This window comes from Brugia malayi (assembly GCF_000002995.4).
Source record: "Brugia malayi strain FR3 genome assembly, contig: Bm_v4_ChrX_scaffold_001, whole genome shotgun sequence".
NCBI lineage: Eukaryota > Metazoa > Nematoda > Chromadorea > Rhabditida > Onchocercidae > Brugia > Brugia malayi.
Window position 1 is genome coordinate 14,507,790 of NW_025062479.1, and position 18,376 is coordinate 14,526,165.

Genomic DNA, 18,376 nt, shown 5'->3' on the forward strand with positions numbered 1-18,376 from the left:
ATGGATAAAAAAACGGTTAGTTTAAATTAATTATTATCAAAAATTTACAATAGCTTGTTTTATAACATAATCAAAAGCAAATATTTATTGATTACAATAAGTTATAATCAAATACTTATAATAATTAAAACATAATCAAAATCGAAAATTATGGTAAATTATAGTCAAATATTTATAATTTTCAAAACAAAATCAAAATTTAATTGTTTTAAAACATCATTATCAACAGACAATAGTTAATATTTAATTATTTGATGAAATCATTAGTTTTCTGCTATAAATCCTAATCATTAAAAAAATATATGCTAAGAAATCTTATACTAAAGTAAATAAGTTAATAAATTTGATACAGGCAATATAACATATTAGCAATCAGTGATAATTTGTAATAATCACAATTTGTAATTTAATTCATATCATTATTTAGTGTTTCTTTAAATTGTTATTTAATGTTTTTTGAAGTAAATTTTCGTATTTAGAATTCAACATAAATTCAATCATTTAAAAAGGATTGATTTTTCAATCTTTTCAGGAAACAGAATTTCTTTTAAATGTTAGAACAAATAACTTTTTAAATATTTTTACTTCTAATTATTTAGAAATAAGATGATAAACATATGAAGCTCTGAAATTCAATATTTTAATTTAATAATCTAATAAAATAAATTCGATCTATTAGTCTTTTATACTTTATTATCAACCCAAAAAAGTGTTGTAAATTTAAATGACAAATTATTTATTTAAAGTTAAATATTTGAAATGATATTTTGATACTATTGATATTATTTTTCTGCTAGAATTATGAACAGTTGTTTCTTATCGTTTTTCTCGATTAAATATAAATTTTATATTTACCATAAAATTTAGTAGAAGATTTAAGGTTACCTATGGAAAAAATTAAAATCGAAAATTTGTTTGCATTCATTTTTTTTTCCACTGAATTATTCTTATTCTTTACATCTTTTGTGCTACCATTTAAATATTAGTATGAGTAATTTCTATTCAAATAAAAATCCTTTAATTTGAAATTTAAGTATTAAAAACCAATTTTTTTAATGCCTTACAAGTAAGCATTAAGTATGATAATTATGGGCCTGAAACATGTATTCTTATTATAATGATATTACCGATGATATTATACCTGTAGCATTAAGTAAAACTTTTTTAATCATTACTACTTTACTTCTTTTTAAAGTATACTACTTTACTCTCTTTTAACATTAATACTTTACTTTCATAATTTTAGTTTTATCTTTATGACATTCTTTTGAAGTTTGCATGTAATAGACAAAAGTTAAATTTTATGATAGTAGAAAATTTTTTTTTTTGTTTGTTTCAAAATTGAGGGACGATGCACATAGATACATACATAAACACACACACGTGTAGCTATCGATACGTGCGTACCGGTAGAGACGGACAGATGTCGAGAACAAAAAAAAGAAAAGGAAAGAAAAACATGCAAAGAAATACTAGTTTGATGAATACACTGATAAATTGATCTTATCTATCCAGAAAGAGAACAAAGAGGGCGGATTCTGTTGTTCAATGGACTGGCATATATCAGAGTAAAAAAATGTTTTAGCTAATATTTTAAATTTCTCTGAACAATTTGAATTAGAATTACAGTTGTTATTGTTGTTTTGTTTATAAAATATAAGGAAGTTGAAATTTCTACATTTTTTTTTTAAATGATTTATAAATTCTATCCTTTTTCTAATCAATTTTTTTTTTTAACTGATTTGATTACTTGTAATTGCAAAATATAATTTGTATTAGTGACAGGTATTATAGTTTTTTTTGAATATTTTTTCCTTCTACAATTATTATCACCTAATTATTTTGAATGTTTTTGTTGAAGCATTTAATTATCCACTCACAAATATAATTGTAATGAATTGATAACATCTGTCATATTCCAGTTATTGTTGTTTCTCGAAAATTCTCGGTAAAAAAAAAGCACGAGTGATGATGAATAGCAACATGGATAATTCAGAATTTAAATCTAATTCGAGTCATCAACATCGATCATTCTCTGAAACTAATATAAATTATTTGAAAATATTGAAATTTTTATCCTATCATCATGAATATTTTCAATATTTCACTAAAAAATTATTATTATATATTGATAAAATTACAATTATTTTAAATCATTACTATTGTCAATATAAACCATTGAAATTCTCACACTACTATTATCAACATAATTTTTATTATTATCAGCCAAATAATCTGATAAACCACCATTATCAGCATCATTTACCATATAATTTTATGCACTGTACTTTTGCGCACTTTATTCCAATGGATATATCGACCTACAGGAATATGCAAAAGAGCAAGAAGTGAAACATCGTCGTAGGATCATCCTACCTTGTGTTATTCCATGGGAATATGGTACTAACAAATATGCCAGTCAGAAAGGTACCGGTGGTTTTGGTACCATCCGAAATGCCAGTAGGTTTCATTTTAATTTTATAATATTAATGGTTTTGGTACTATTCCAAAATGCCAGTAGTCATTTTACAATTTTACAAAACGACTTTTTTTTAAAAAATTCATCAATAATTTATCATTATTAGTATTACTAATTAAAATCTCTTTTTTTTATTTTTTTTTTTGTTTCTCAACTGAATGTTTTTTTTTTCAAATTTTTTGAACAAAGAAAAAAAAAACGATATGTAAATTAAAACGATGCAAATTTGTAAGGGTGAAAATTTTTGTTTTATCTTTCAAAAATTCTCGACTATTTTTTTCTTTTCCTGAATTAGATATTCTATTTTATAATTTAGCATTTCAAATTTTTATCGTTTACATAACAACATTAAATAGCTTCGACTTTTAAATTTTTAAGTGAGATTTTTAGTTTGCTAAGCAAATGTTTTAGAATTTTTTTTAAATTTTAAACCAGTTTTTTGAATTGATTTGATGTTCAGTTAAGCAAGGTAATTGAATAAATCATATTTGCACATTATTTTTTCTTTCAAATCTCAAATTTGTTAAATTTCTAAAGAAAAAAAAGATGACCTACCCTAATTTTTTTTTGTGATTCATTAATTGTGAATTATTAAATTTTTACAGGAAAATTACTAAGTAAACGGTGCTTTAAAAAGATTCTTTTGTTCAAAAAGAAAAGAAAAAACAAAAAAACCACTTCATAATACATTGTTTATATAGATATGTTTAATTTAAAATTCATATCTTAGGCCAAATTTTCAGAAAAAGTAGTATCAGAAAATTTTCAAAGAATCGTAAATGCATTCGAAATCTTGCAAATTATTCTAATAAGCAATAAATTCATCGTTGAATTACCTTTAATATGACAAAAAACTAACTGCTGAAGTTAACATTTTTTTCAGATATGAAAGGAAAAATAATTAATTTAAGTAAGAAATGATAAAATAGGCTTAATTTAGTATATTTTATAGGAGCAGAATAAATCAATTTTGTTATTAAATCAACTTAAAATAATTTATTCAGATTTTTGGAACTCTTTTTTCTTCTTTCTTTCTTCCTATTACATTATTTTAAAAAGAAAAAAGTAATAAAGTTTTTACAATTTTTTATAGCTGAAAAAAAAGGAAAGCACCCCTTGAATTGTATTACTTTTTTTGTCAATTGAAAAGCTTAAAAAAAATGATAATTCCTTCCACTTTTGCTTTTCTCTTTTAAAAGTTTTATTGCTTATAGAATATTGCATCAAATATATATTTCAATATTTATACATATATAATACATTTAAAATTTATTTTTTGTACTGCTGTGAAAAAATTGATAATTTGCTGGTTATTTTTAAAATGATCAAAATTGAGTTATACAAATTCTTTGCAAATATTATTTTAACTTTTTTGACTTAATTAACAAAATTAATGTTTTTGTTTTTAAATTACTATTTTTTATAGCAACAACAATTAAATGTAGTAAACAATTAAGCGAAAGTAATGATGGTGTAGTACCATGGATGAATTGTCCTCAGTTACGAGATAAGGAACTTGCATCGCAGGCAGGTCTTACACCATTTGGTGGAATTCGAGAACATGTTATCAAGGTACAGGATAAGGTGAGTAATCACGGACATACATTTTATTTTTTAATCTAAAATTAATCATAAGTTATTAACAATTATTAACATCGTTATAAATTATTATGCTAGGTTTTTTAGTGATAAGTTGTTAGTAATCATCAATATAAATGATTCTATTAGGTTTTTATTTCTTAATGATAATTTACAAATAACTATTGGTAAAAATGATATCGTTTATCAATTTTCTTCTTTCTTTCACAGAATAATGTCAAAATCCCTACAACATTTCATCTTTTTAGTGTTTCCTTTTTCTCACTGTTAAACTAATTTAAAACTTGAATGTTTTGCTAATTAATGCATTTTATTTCTCACGAATGCTCTGTAATTTATATTATTTGAGACGAAAAATTATGATATCAAACAGTTAACATCAATAACACTGAGTGAATGATAATAGTGTTAAATTGATTGATTAATCAAATGACATAAATTATCATTGACTGATTGTGTAATCAGTTTATAACTTAAATGAAATCTAAGTAAGATTAATTTACGATTTTTTTTCTTTAGCAATATCATTTTCAATAGATCCTATTATGAACAAATATACTTTTAAAGATTTAGGCTTAAAGTTTTAGTTTATTTTAAATCATAATTTAATTTATAATTCTATGACAGTTTCGCAAGAGAAATATATTTTAGGAAGGTGAGAAAAAAAAAGATATCAATAAAATTGTTTGTGATCAGACTAGCGAAAGTATATTGAAAATTTGGTCACAAGCAAATCCTGATGCTAAAAATGGTCAACTATTTGGTAATGTTTCAAGATTTTAAGACTTGGAAAGATTTTAAAAAAATAAAATAAAAAAAAAAAGAGATTTAAAAAGAACGGTGAAGAAAGGAATTAAATTTAAGAAATCAAATATTATCCCATATTACTTATTTACTTTATTTCCATTTATTATAAAATGTCATTTTGGTTATATGTTTAATCGTATTTATTAAAATATTCAGGAAAGCATCGAGATGCTGTAATGGAAGTGAAAGGTGGTCGAGAATTTAATCAAAAAGAATTAAATGCCAGTCGAGCAGCTATACCAAAATTTCAGGATCCACGTGAAACGTTAGCAGCTAAAGCAAAGAAAGCTAATAATGTAAGTTTTTTTTTTTCTGTTTTTAATATTGAAAGTTTAATAAAAAATTGCTAAAGAAATAACTAAAATTTGTTGTGTTGCAATTCGCACTCCTAAAGTAAGCAAAAAAAAAAAAAAAAAAAGTTATGCTAGAGCTTAATCTTGTTTTAAAAAAGTAAATATTTAGGAAGAAATAAAGATAAAATTTAATTTTTTAATTATGGTAAAAAAATTAAATATTATATAAAGCAATTTGCACTCATTTTAATTGCTGATATATATTTTAGACTCGTTTTAATGGATTAATAAATAATAGGCAAGAAGAAATAGTTAAGCAAATTAAAAATGAAAAAAAGATTGATGATAATATCATGGATTCCCATTATATGGCTTGTATTGGTGGACAAGTAAAATCATTTACTTTAACTTTCATATTTAATTAATTTTATCATAATTGATTTAATCTTTATATTTAATTAATTTTCAAACAGCGTTGTTGTTGTTGCTGTTTTTTATCTCCCTCTCACTTTTTTTTTTGGAGATTTATACAAAAAGAAGAAATGTAAGTAAATATTTAGAAAGAAATAGAAATAAAATTTATTTTTGCAGTACTGATAAAAAAATCATATCACTTATCATGTGATAGATATTGTTTAGATAACACTGCAATCACAGCCATATCAGGATGACATTCAAATGTCACATAATATAATCACAAAATCTAAACCATATTTTGATCGAGTGATGAGTGAAAGAAAATATGGAATTGAGAAAATAATGGAAGCAAAAGTACAATGTCATCAAAAGCGAAAAGGAAATGGAATGATGGGCAAGAAATTTAAACTTGGTGAAAGAGAGAGAAGACTTAACGAAGTACAAATGGAAGATGAAAAGTGAACAGCTGTGATATATGAGAGAGAGAGGAATATGTGATTGATAAGATTTAATTGATAAATGAATTCATTTTATTATTATCAATTGTGGGTAAGCATAAATTTACTGATTTGGTTAATCTTTATTAACTGATTAATTATTCAGCTCATCAAAATTTTTTTATTCATTTGTTTTTTTTTTTTTTTTTTTTCCTTTTTTTGGAAGTATTATAACGAAAAGTTAATTTTTTTTTTTTTTTTTTTTATTGAGTTTTATTGAGTATTTATTTCAATTGATTTGGATTTATTATTAGTCATTATTTAATTAATTGATTTGGTATTGCTGTTTATCATTATTTAATTAATTGGTGTGGAATTATTGTTTGTCACACCCAGTTTCATTTTTCGAATGTAATCTATTGTTCTTTTTTCTCTTTTGTTTATATTACACTCACTGTCATAATTATGTGAGGGGTCACATAAAGAAGAGGCTTTGTTATTTTAATGTCAATTTGTTATCATATCACTCATAAGGATCTTTTAACATTTAATAATAGTTAATTTTAAATTTAAAATTTTAGTTTATTCTCCCTCATCTTTCTTCTGCTCTTTATCTTCATTTTAATGTAACTGATTAAACTCAAGAAAAAAAGTGAAAAATATTGTATGTTTTTGTTGTATTTGTATTTTCTTTTGTAAAATATTATATTTAAATTTATTACTTCTTCATACCATGATAAATTAATATATAACAAAAAATTATAGATTAAATTCCAAATATCAGTTCATTTTAATTTCATTTCTTTTCGTATTGTAAGAAAGTTGAAATCTTTTTGTAAAAAAATGATTTAACTTGTATTGTAAAAAAAAAGTTGAATTATGGTATAAATTAGAAATGAAATAAAGCGAAAGATTTTAAGACATAAATTTCAACCAAATTAAAAAAAAGTAACCTACTATTGCTTATCATAACAAAATTGCAAGAAACTTTTATTCTTTTTTTTTTTTTTTTCGTCGCTGATGCGTTTTTGATGTATTAATCTAGCAGAAGTAATTTGCTGAAATAACTAAATAGTGTCGCTGTTTCGTTATTTTCTGGAATTTTTAAATTTTTTTCTGTCAGAAATAACTTACAAAGGTATTTCTCGCAAGATTTCTCTTTTTTGGCAATTGATTTTTCTTATTGATATTAAATGAATCAATAATTGCTTGACCATACGCAGAGATTTAAGCCCCTCATTTCCACTCCAACTATAGTTATTCATTGCAAATGATAATGATATTGCATTTATCTCTATCAAACAATTATTTCTTTTCTTTTTTCTTTTGAGATAGTTTTTTTTTTTCTCATTTTTATCATCAAATACGTTAAACCTATTTCATTTAGGTAATAAACAATAGTAATCAATTGAAAAAAAAATTTTAGACAATAAACTTAACTTTTATAGAATTTATTAAATGATATTATTATAACAATAATAGTAATAATAATAATAATTAAATTTGTCAAGTCAGCTTTATTTCAATTAAAAATTACTGATATTTTAAAAATTTTTATCGCTCAATTTATCCGAAATGAAGCAGTTGTTTTTATAGTTACTAAGACGAAAAAAATAACTGAAATTGAAGTGAACTATTGTTTTTAGCTTTAAAATTTTAATTTTCTTGAAGCATACACTTGTGGACATAAGGTGCATTTTCACCATCATTTATCAATGTTAAGACGAAAAGCAATTCAATTTATCATTCAACCGTATGGTGTTATTAGCTATCACAGTTTTTACGTCAATGCTATTTATCGTTGTTTGAATTTTAATCAAATTTAACATTCATTTTTTGGCTATTTGCTGCGTTATTGAAGTAGAATTTACTGACCTAATTAAACTTTTATTATTTAAAAAGACGTTAATTTTTAGCCTGGAAAATGATAGCTATAATTTTCATTTAGAAACTAAATTTGCTTCTAATTAAATTTATAAGTAGGAGATAATTATTAAACTTTTATTGTATCATACTATTCAGAAATGTATTCAAACATGAATGTTTTGATTGCTACATTAGCTCCTATCATTATTGATTCAAATGAACTTTTTTCTTTGTTAAAAAAAAAAAAAAATCAACGATTAAAACCACAAAGCTAAGCTTACATATGTTGCATGGAGCTATTACTTATGTGCATAAATGAAGCATATCAATAAAGATGGATTAATTTTTTTTCAAGCATTTTGCATTATTTTGTTAGAAAATATAAATTTTGCTATTTGCTAGTGTTTTCAAAAAGGAAAATTATCTTACTGAACTGAGTAATAACTTTTACTTTGCAGACTTTTTTTAAAAATATATTTAATGTGCAAAAATTATAAATAAGTGGTCATCGCTTGTATCATTTAACTCTGATAAAATCTTGCATTTAGTCATTCAAACATTTTGACCTTACTTTAGAGACTATTGCAGATGAAAAGGCCTAAATAACTGAGACATTCATTATACAGCTATACTGGTTTGTGGAATTTGATATAAATGGAAGAAGAATAATTGCAAAATGAATGTCTCAGATCATATATTTTGATTTTTGTTACCTGATATGATATATTTGCATGTAACTTTTACTACTTTTAGAAATGTGTTGAAGTAAAGTATTATTAATCCTGTTAATGATAAGACTATTGTTAATCATTATATTGTTATTGAGTTTTTTCTTGGGTACTTTTTTTCCTTGCAGGTGTCAAAATAGGAATAATTTAGAATATTTTGTTATATTTGATCAGATACAAAGATTGAACAAAAGATAAGATAGTTATATGAACAAAAAATAAAAAACTACGTTAAAGTTTTTCGTTTTGGGCCATGTTGAAAGATTTAAAAAAAAGGTTACTTCAATTTATAGTTATCACCATGTTGATTATAGATACCACAATAAGTTTAGATCTAGGTTAATTTGCAAAGTTTTAGCTCTTTGGAAACAGGAATGATTTACGATATTTGATATATCTGCTCGGATACAAAGATAGCTACGTAAAAAAAAAAGCTGTTAAGAAACATCTGATACGATTACACAAAAAGATAAGGAATATTTGTATGTGCTTTTGATTTCGGTATTTTTAACATTATGGAAAAAGATGGAAATTTTATTAAAAGAAGAGGCATAAGAAATTATGCTAAATTGAGGGATGAAAAATTAGCTTAAAATGATTTATTGTAACCATAATATTTGAATGATTAATTTTTATATAAAAGCATTTTATTAATGTAATTTATTTCAAGATATGCAACGTTTAAAACTGGAAATGGTTAGTATGATTTTTTTCCTTCAAATTTTTCTTATGCCTTCTGAATTTTTTTTATTAGGAATTCGTTAAATTTTTTTTTTTTTTTTTAGTTTTGAATTATTGGTTCTCTTTAGCATATTGATTGCAAGTTTGAATACAAGTTTTTGATTTTCTAATTTTTTATTTATCATATTTTGTTTGTTATCTGATGTTTAATATATTTTATTATAGTAAATTTTTGCATCTGTCATACAGGTATGCTTCTATTTTGATATTTCATTTTGTTACTGAATTCTATCATACTGCTAAGGTTTGTCTTTACTTTTTATGGTTTATAATTTTTGTTTTTGATAGTTTTTATTATTTAATATGATTTATTTTTTTGTGGTATGATTTCTAGGAATGTATTGAGACAGGGATATTGTTTTAGGTTTCTAGGCTTCACATATGAACATTCATTTTGAATAATTATTCATTTAGAAGTTATATTTAGTTCTAACTAAATTTATGAAGAGAAGATAATCATAGAAACAGGTCGTATATCTTAGTATAGTATTCAGTAACTATAACAAATGAAAAAGCCTGAATCTCAAATCATTAGATTCAGTAGATCATCAAGTGTAATAGATCAGATGCAATATATCAGGCAATAGATCATCTAGTGTAATCATCAGATGCAATAGATCAGGTGTAACAGATCATCAGGTGCAATATTTCGTATACATATGATAAGCATATCAAACAATTTTATAGGAATATGGTCATTGCTGTATGGTTTTTTTCATTCCTGTATTTAATTACAGTTTTATCTGACAGTCTCAATGGAACAGGAAAATCAGGTATCAATATGAATGTAAAATCACATGTTAAAATATAAACATTAAAAAATTTGATGTAATATGGATTACTTATTTATTTTGCTCGTTTTTCTTTTTTGATTGCAAAGAATTAATTGATTTTTTTTTTTTTTTTTTTTTTTTTTTAATTGCAAAGGATTAATTGAAGAACTAGGATCTTTGGTGCTGGATAGCGAAATTGCGAGCATGGTGAATAAATTTCGGGAACAAGATGTCAATAAAATTGATAATGGAAAAGTAATTCTGGATTATCAGGGACATACGGTAACTCATGATCCTACTGATAACGCCCTAAGAAGGTTATTACTAGTGAAGAATTTTTTTTAGTGGAAAAATTATTAACGAAGAGAAATAAAGTGAAGAAATGCAAACGAACATTTCTGCATTATAAATTGCATAAATATTATTTTTTCCATAACGAATTTCATGATTAACTACAGAAATTAAAAAAAATTTTTGTTGATCATATATCCATCCTTTTATGATATTATACGTGTACATTACCGATTTCCATTATATCTCTCGGTTCTGATTAGTGATAAAACTCACTATAGGATCATAATTGATTATAATAGAGAATCTTCCAAAATTTCCAGATTTTATTTTAAATGAGAACATTTCAGCAATTGTTCATGAGTTGTAATGCACAAAGAGATCAATGATTTAACTGCTTAATGCGAGCGAAAAACTGTTGTATGAAATTTATTGTTTCAATAAAACTTTTGCAGTTCGTTAATTGAAAATTTGGTAACGGTCGCTTTTTAGGTTATTTAAATGGATAGATCCAGTCTCACTGAAAAAAGATACATACCGAAAGTGGATTGCTCTGAGTAATGAATACCATTCAGAAATTGGCGTTAAAGAGAATTCTTTAACGGTATTAATTTGCTTTATTTAAATCTCGGGTACTTGTTGAATTTCTTTTCAAATGCAATAAAATGTTAAATATAAAAGTGACGGGAAAGAAGAATGAGCAAATGTTTTTATTAAAATTTAAAATGTTTTTCTTATTTAAATTTCAAAAAAAAAAAAAAAAAACACGCAATTTAAACAATATTACGATATAGAGTTAATTTTAATTATAAAATTATAAACTTTTCTATTTGTCAAAAAATGATATTTTCAGAAGAATAGAGCTATTGATGATTTTCTTGATACGGTCTTTAATACCACTGTGTGGGAAAGTCTTTATCAATTTCTGCACCGAAAAGGTAAAATTTGTTTTAAATATTTCGAAATTGAGCAAAGTATCATCCATTTGTTTTAAGTTCCGTACATCGTCCAATAAAACCAGGCAGATTCAAAGAAATGTCGCTGAATAATGTAAACAATTCCGAATAAATATTTCAATTTAAAAAATAATGAAATAACAATTGCGAAGATTTAAGGTCATCCATATTCAAAAAATCTGCTAACATTCCGAACTAAGATTAAACAATTATGGTTTACGGAATATTCACGAAGTGAAGGTTACAGTTCATCTGGATTCAAGCATGTTTTTATGGGAGAGGTATTTTTTATCAATCATAAGTTTCACAACAAAATTTAGTTGTCTAAATGTAGTCAGTTCAACGATTTCTCATGGTAATATAATTTCACGCCGAGCCTAGCATACATCAAACTATAGAGTGACCATTTTATTATTAGCTTCACTTATTCCATTTAATCCATTCAATGTGACTAACGATAAAACGGATCACCTGCTCCTTTTTTCTTTATTTTTGACGAAAATTTGAATAATTAAAATTTAGCACAGAGATGGTGAAGTGAGTGGAATGCATTCATGGCTACGATTCTATTTGCTAGAAAGAAATGCCTCAGAGGAGTTCGATTATTGTGGATATGTCATTAAAAGATTTGTGAGTTTGTAACTTATTATGCTTGTATATGAAAATGATGTAATGGTAAGGAGGATTCATGGCTTGATTGGAAATTTTGTAAAGGGATTTACTTACGTCTGCAGCAAACACACTGATGGCTAAAAACACCAATGAGGGATATGCTAGTTCTGTTACAAAAAAAAACATAACGAAAAATCAGATCAGAAGTGCTAGCGAGGCATGGTTTTTCACACGTTTTCGTTTTCTTTTCTTCACGTGATAAGTCTTATATGTGTTTTCAAAGACGGTAGCTCCGCTTCAGATGGTGCTTATTCGTTAGAGATCAAAGTGAACCACTGCAAGTGTCGTGAAACTTGCAGCTTCTGACTCTTGTAGCTTAGACTTTTGTAACTTAAAGTCGGTTTACACTTTCATATGCTCAAGAGCCTTCCTCGTTTGTTTTTGTAGCTAGTATAGACAGATGCGTTGAGTGAAAGGTCTATTGTAACGAATTTGTTTGCTAGCAATCACGATGCAAAGTTGGATATACTTATAGATTCGTAGTATTTGCCTGCGAATATGAGATGAAGAAAATGAATAGATTGGTGGGGACTTAAAGAATCGAAATGAATTAAATGAGCGAGGAAGAAAGAGAGAGAGAGAGAGAAAACAGCAGAACCATAACAAAAAACCAAAGAACTGAGCAAGACAAGGAGTTTAAATGCTTTTATATGTGAGGAGGGATTAGCTTACAACAAAGCGCATGATTACAGTAAGTAAAGAGCTGTCACTGTCGGATGGTCTTTACCTTTTATATAGTAAGATATGGACTTTAACATAAGATCATTTGCTCATAAGAATGACTGTTAGATTAGAAAACCTTTGCACATTAAACAAAACACATAGCTTTTTTTAACTTTTTCTTTTTCAAAACTTCTTAACAAGGCAGATAAGATGCAACTTGTATGAGATGAGGTGCAATTTGGAACATATTTCTTTAAGAATTATTTCTTTATATTTCTTTTAAAAAAATGTTCAATTAAAACGAATTTTAGTATTATGCAATAATACAGTTTTATTTGTTATATTTTGTAATTTATTTGGAGATTAGTGAGACTTATGCTGAATTCTGCTAATAAGTGGCCGATGTATCCTAGGTTAAAAGATTGTTTCGGTTCTGTTTGCAGTAGCCTGATTGTTCGAGAACATTAATACTGGTTTAAGGGCAATATGGTGAATATTTAGAATGGCGAAAGTCAATTTTGATAGTATCGTTCAAGGAATTGCAAATGGTGACGGTAGATGACCCATTCGCATAAACTCCCGATATCGAACTAAATAGTGCTTTTTTGTCAAGATTTGTTGTGGTTCTTTGGACACTAATGTTGGCCAAGTGGTTGTGTGACATCCAAGGAAACGCAATGCTGAATTATGTGAATAGGATTGATGCAAGAATGCAACCTTGCGCTGATCTTCGTGCAACAGAGCGATCACTTTGAAGGACTTGGATGGAATAGCCTAATGCAAGACTTTCCATAAGTGACTTCCGTGTTTATAAGTTTCGGACGGAATTCCATTAAAATCAGATGTTCTCATTTGATTTTCCAAGGTTCAGTTCAGTTTTTCACTGATTGCTGATATGATAAATTAATAATTTTTTAACTGAATGGTGGACACTGAAAAGAGATTGAAAGTGTTCAAATAATGGGTTGAGATAGAAGGTTTATCTGTAAGAAAGTTATAAGAGCTGATATATTGATCCATACTGTGCTTTCAAAATTTTGCGGAGTCCTCTATGATCGTCGACATCTGCTCATGACTGAACCATTAGCTTTTAATATCCCGTAATTTCTGTTGAAGTTTACCACATGCAAAACGAAAAGCTATTTTCCTTACAACAAAAGATGATTTCGTTAGCTGTTATCGGATAATAGTTCTTTGATCTGTACATCGTGTTACAGGGTTTTATGAAACTGACCATATCCTACGAGTCTATGCAAAGACTTTTTTAGATTCGTAGCATCGTGTGCGGAGCCTGTTTCATCCTTTATACCTGAAATTCACTAAATCATCAGATCGTCGTAGCTTTATTTGGAATATTATCGTGGGATAACCATGTCCAGTTTGAAATCAGAGTTGTTCATTTCTTAAGATGATTGCTCTAAAGTTAGGTACATGGACACACTTTCTCTGACCCTTTAGTTGAGATTTATCTGACTTCGCAGATTCTACTGGAGAGTACTATCAACATAGCTTGCAATTTCACAAGATTAATTATTGATATCTGACAGATTGATAATTTCATAAGAGAGACTGGTGCCAAATATATCTATCGATCTTGACAATCAGACTATTTTTGCTTGTCAAAATTGGTTTCGGAAATGTGTGTATTAAAATAATCAAGAAATTTCTTTTCATCTGCATAAGATAAACATTAGAAACATTAGCAAAAATTAACTTTAAATGTGATTACTTTAATAAAAAGAAGCTGATTAGATGCCTTTTCTTTAATTGTTTCATCGAGTAAATGTTATATAAAGAGAAGAAGCAATTAATTAAATATTCATGAAGTGGAAGTTTTTTTTTTTTTTTTTTTGTAGAATATCATGGCTGCAGTGAAATTTACCTGGCATAATCATCTTAAGCGCATTGGCTCATTTTTCATAGGTACAAGTCCGGAATTTGATCTAGCTCTTTATACTCTATGCTTTCTCACACGTCAATCACGTAACACTTGCAAGGTAAGCTCAGTAATTTAGGAATTATTAAAAATGGTTTTAATTCTGTTAATAATTACTGCTATCCAAGTAATTTAAGGGAAAAGTTAATATGCAATGTCATTATTTGAGGTTTTCTTTGATGAATTAAATTGAAATTTTTTTTTTCTGGCTAAAAATTAAAGTTTCTAATTAAATTAAAGTTTTTCTTTAGAAATCAAAGTTTTTAAATTAAAGTTAAATTAAAGCTATTTTCAGTTTCAACTGGATGAATGTCCATTCATTGTTACTAGTTATAACTTTATGCAACAAGGCAAAAATTTTGTCGGAACAATTTATCCAGTTTCTGGCCCACTTACTGACAAATGCCGTCGGTATAACAGTCAATAAATATCGACGAATTTCAAAATGAAAACGAAAACAACTCCAAAACTTAACTGTATTCCGCACTAAATGATCTTTTTTGCTCCAAGAAACGACTGCCTAATGATCATATTTTAAATATTTGCGGCAAATCAAGTCTGCTTTTCTTTTTCAAATGCAAAAACTAATCAAATGTATTAAGAAAGTGCAAAATTCGTTCAAAAAATTTGAAACTAATTAAGAACCAATGTTATTTAGGATTAAATAATTTGATTTATTAATGTATATGATAAATGTGATACAGTTTTAAGCTGTATCTAATGCATTTACTACTAAAGTTCAATAAATTGTTGCAGTGAACGTTCAGACATTTATTGGATAAAGATAAAACAAAGTAATTGAAATAACTGTGGAGAAAACTTTCATTGCTTCAAATTGCTATGTTACGACCCACGTCGTGTCGAAAATGAATTACCACAAATGTTTAAATTTCTTGAAGCTTATAATTTTCTGCTATTCATTCATAAATTATTATTTCAATCTAGGAATAATATGAATACGATATGATTTGATTTTCGGGTATTTCCATTCGACAGATTCTGTTGGTAGAAGGCATTAATGCAGTTTAGGAAAAAATCGAGCACTCTTCGTTTTTTTTGAAAAAAAATTTCATCACAGTTGTATTTTCATATCAGTTTAGACATAATAATTATTGTGCTTAATGATGGTACTTACCTATGATACACATATTGCATTATCAATTTATTAATAAAGAAGTCTGATCTCAGAAAAGCACTTCCTAAAATTAAATGGTGCGAAATAAGTGACAATCACTTGAAATCAGTGCTTAGTTGTTTTTTTTTCTACAAAACATAAGATATTGATTAATTATTAAAAAAAAAAATGAAAAGAAGGATATGCGTAACCGTTCCATTTCCACCGTAATAAATTGACATCTAAGTGAATAAACTTACTTTAATCTAACTATTTCCATATGATACTTGAATCAATGTGAGCAAAGATTATGAAACCTGAAATCTACCTGAATTCATTCCACATTTAGCATCTTCTGTTTTATTCGATGATACATTCTGTCAACTTATTTATTCTTGATCATTTTCTGTGATTTTGTACAAATGATTATTAAACATATGATATGCATGAATACATCAAATATTTAGCAATGTAGTGCTATTTGACAGTTTCGTTGTATCAGGATAGTTATTTATCGCCGCAAGTAAATTATTCAACTTTATGCACTTCTAGCATTTACCTTTCCCAATATTCCAAAAAGCACGTTTACCGGGAAAATAGCTATTTTAGGTGGTAAACATTAAACCTTATTACCTTATTAAGGTAGCAAAATGAATCATTCGAATGATTAGAAATTTTAAGTGCCATTTTAAATGCTTTTCAAACTGAGTAGAATGAAGCAATTGCTGTTTCAATGTGTACATAAATGAATTCCCGATGTTATCCTAGCTTTATCAAAGTGATTTCTGAATTATGCTTAATCAATCATCTCTTTACTTAACAAAGATTAGAAAACAAATTAATATCGGAAATAACTATTTTACTCAATAGCTAATAATATTGATATATACATATAACTAAATTGGACAAAAACTTTAATCTAAGCTAAATGAACACAGTTATCTAATAGTGATCTAATAAAAAAAGAAAAGTATTTATACGCTTTGAATCCTATCAATTCTACACTAATATAAAAGTATTTAATAGTAAAACGATAGATTCTTTCCTAGTTTACATGATCTTACTTTAAAAAAACACATAAAATAAAAAAAAGAAAAATAAAAAAAAATAGTTTCAATAATTTATCATCGCATCTACTCATATCATCATGCAACATTTTTCTTATGATGTGATGCCTTTCTCTTATAATTTTATTCACTATTATCTTGTCAACATTTTTAATGCATGTAAACCTTCTTTGAATTATTTCATTATACCGTAAAACTTTAGATACAAAAAAAAATAAATGTATGCTTTCTGTATTTATTTCATTTATTTCTACTTTTTGCTTTTTTTTTTCTATGAAAGAACAATATAAGTGACACAGTTGCGGCAGCATGCGATAATTTCGGAGGTCAGTCATATAATAAATATAGGCAATGTGTACTTTATTTATTATATCAGATAAAAAAAAAATTTTTTTTGTAGAACTTTTTTTTTTTGAAATGCTCTTTTGTCTTTTTTTTTTTTTTTGATTACTGCTAATGACTTTTTTTTTATTACATAAATTTGGATACATAAGCTATGAAAATTAATTACATGAATACAAATAATAAGCCAATTTTGACATGTATTAAAAATTGCAAAATATTAAAGCTAATGTAATAATTAATAAGGTATTTAGCTTGATTTAAAAAACTTGCAAATGAAAAATTAAAAGATTTAAATCATTAAAAACCTGATAATAATACAATTATCAATGTATCACCACCCACGAAAATATATTTTTCAAACAGCACTACGACGACCTCTTTTCTCTAAAATTATCTTTGGTAGGATAAGAAACCCGTTTTTCATTTCTACCTTTTCCTCTCCCTCTCTTTATCTCTTTTTCTCTCTTTCTTTCTTTTCTCTTTCTCTTTCTCTCTCCTCTTGCTACTCAAAATAGTCATTTTACTGTCATATCTACTCATTGAATTTTCATCTCAACTTTACTAACTTTTATTTTTTTTTCCTTTGCTAAAAATTATTTGAAATAAATTAACCAATTGTTGTTTTTCCTTTTTTTAATCTTTCATTATTTACTCGTAGGAAATTTTATATTCTAAAAGAAAACATCGATTTAAATTACTATTCAGTTATTGTTCTAAAAATTATACTATCATTTCCGATAGGACAAATTACGCCATGTTGTGCTCACTTTGACGTTTGCATGATCTCAAGAAAATAAAACTAATGATTATTCTTTTCTTTTTCTGCCATTCAATAAAAGTTTTTTGAAAAAAATACATCGAATTTTTTCAGTTTCATCAATTTTCTTAGCATACAAAAATAAATTTATCTATTTGTTTTAAAATTCTTCCTTTTTTCATTGATTGCTGTGTTGGAACACAATACTTCAAATGAATTTATAATTGAATTTATTGTTAAAAATTTCATAATTATTTCTGATGAACAATTACATTTTTTTCTTTCGTATTGTGCTATTATTATTAACTTTCTGAAACAATAATTTCTAAGATAGAAAAAAATTGAAAATTTAACAGTGTTCAATTTGATAATTAAAACAATGATATTCATAGTCGGTTGATGATTCGTAAATTTTTCTATAAAAAAAAATAATAC

The 18,376-nt window shown here is 26.0% G+C and overlaps 2 protein-coding genes across 2 annotated transcripts; both read left to right on the forward strand.

Annotated features, from left to right (window-relative positions):
* Positions 1-6,057, forward strand: Bm4743 (Uncharacterized protein; the record flags this gene model as incomplete). The annotated part of the gene is made up of 6 exons (XM_043074854.1): positions 1-15; positions 2,328-2,460; positions 3,906-4,063; positions 4,730-4,841; positions 5,042-5,181; positions 5,818-6,057. 6 exons carry the CDS (start codon positions 1-3, stop codon positions 6,055-6,057), a joined length of 798 nt encoding a protein of 265 aa, XP_042930788.1.
* Positions 6,058-10,058: 4,001 nt separating this feature from the next.
* Positions 10,059-15,085, forward strand: Bma-endu-1 (Uncharacterized protein; the record flags this gene model as incomplete). Its single annotated transcript, XM_043074855.1, has 8 exons — positions 10,059-10,140; positions 10,307-10,457; positions 10,924-11,035; positions 11,285-11,369; positions 11,547-11,668; positions 11,910-12,017; positions 14,579-14,719; positions 14,954-15,085. 8 exons carry the CDS (start codon positions 10,059-10,061, stop codon positions 15,083-15,085), a joined length of 933 nt encoding a protein of 310 aa, XP_042930789.1.
* Positions 15,086-18,376: the final 3,291 nt, after the last annotated feature.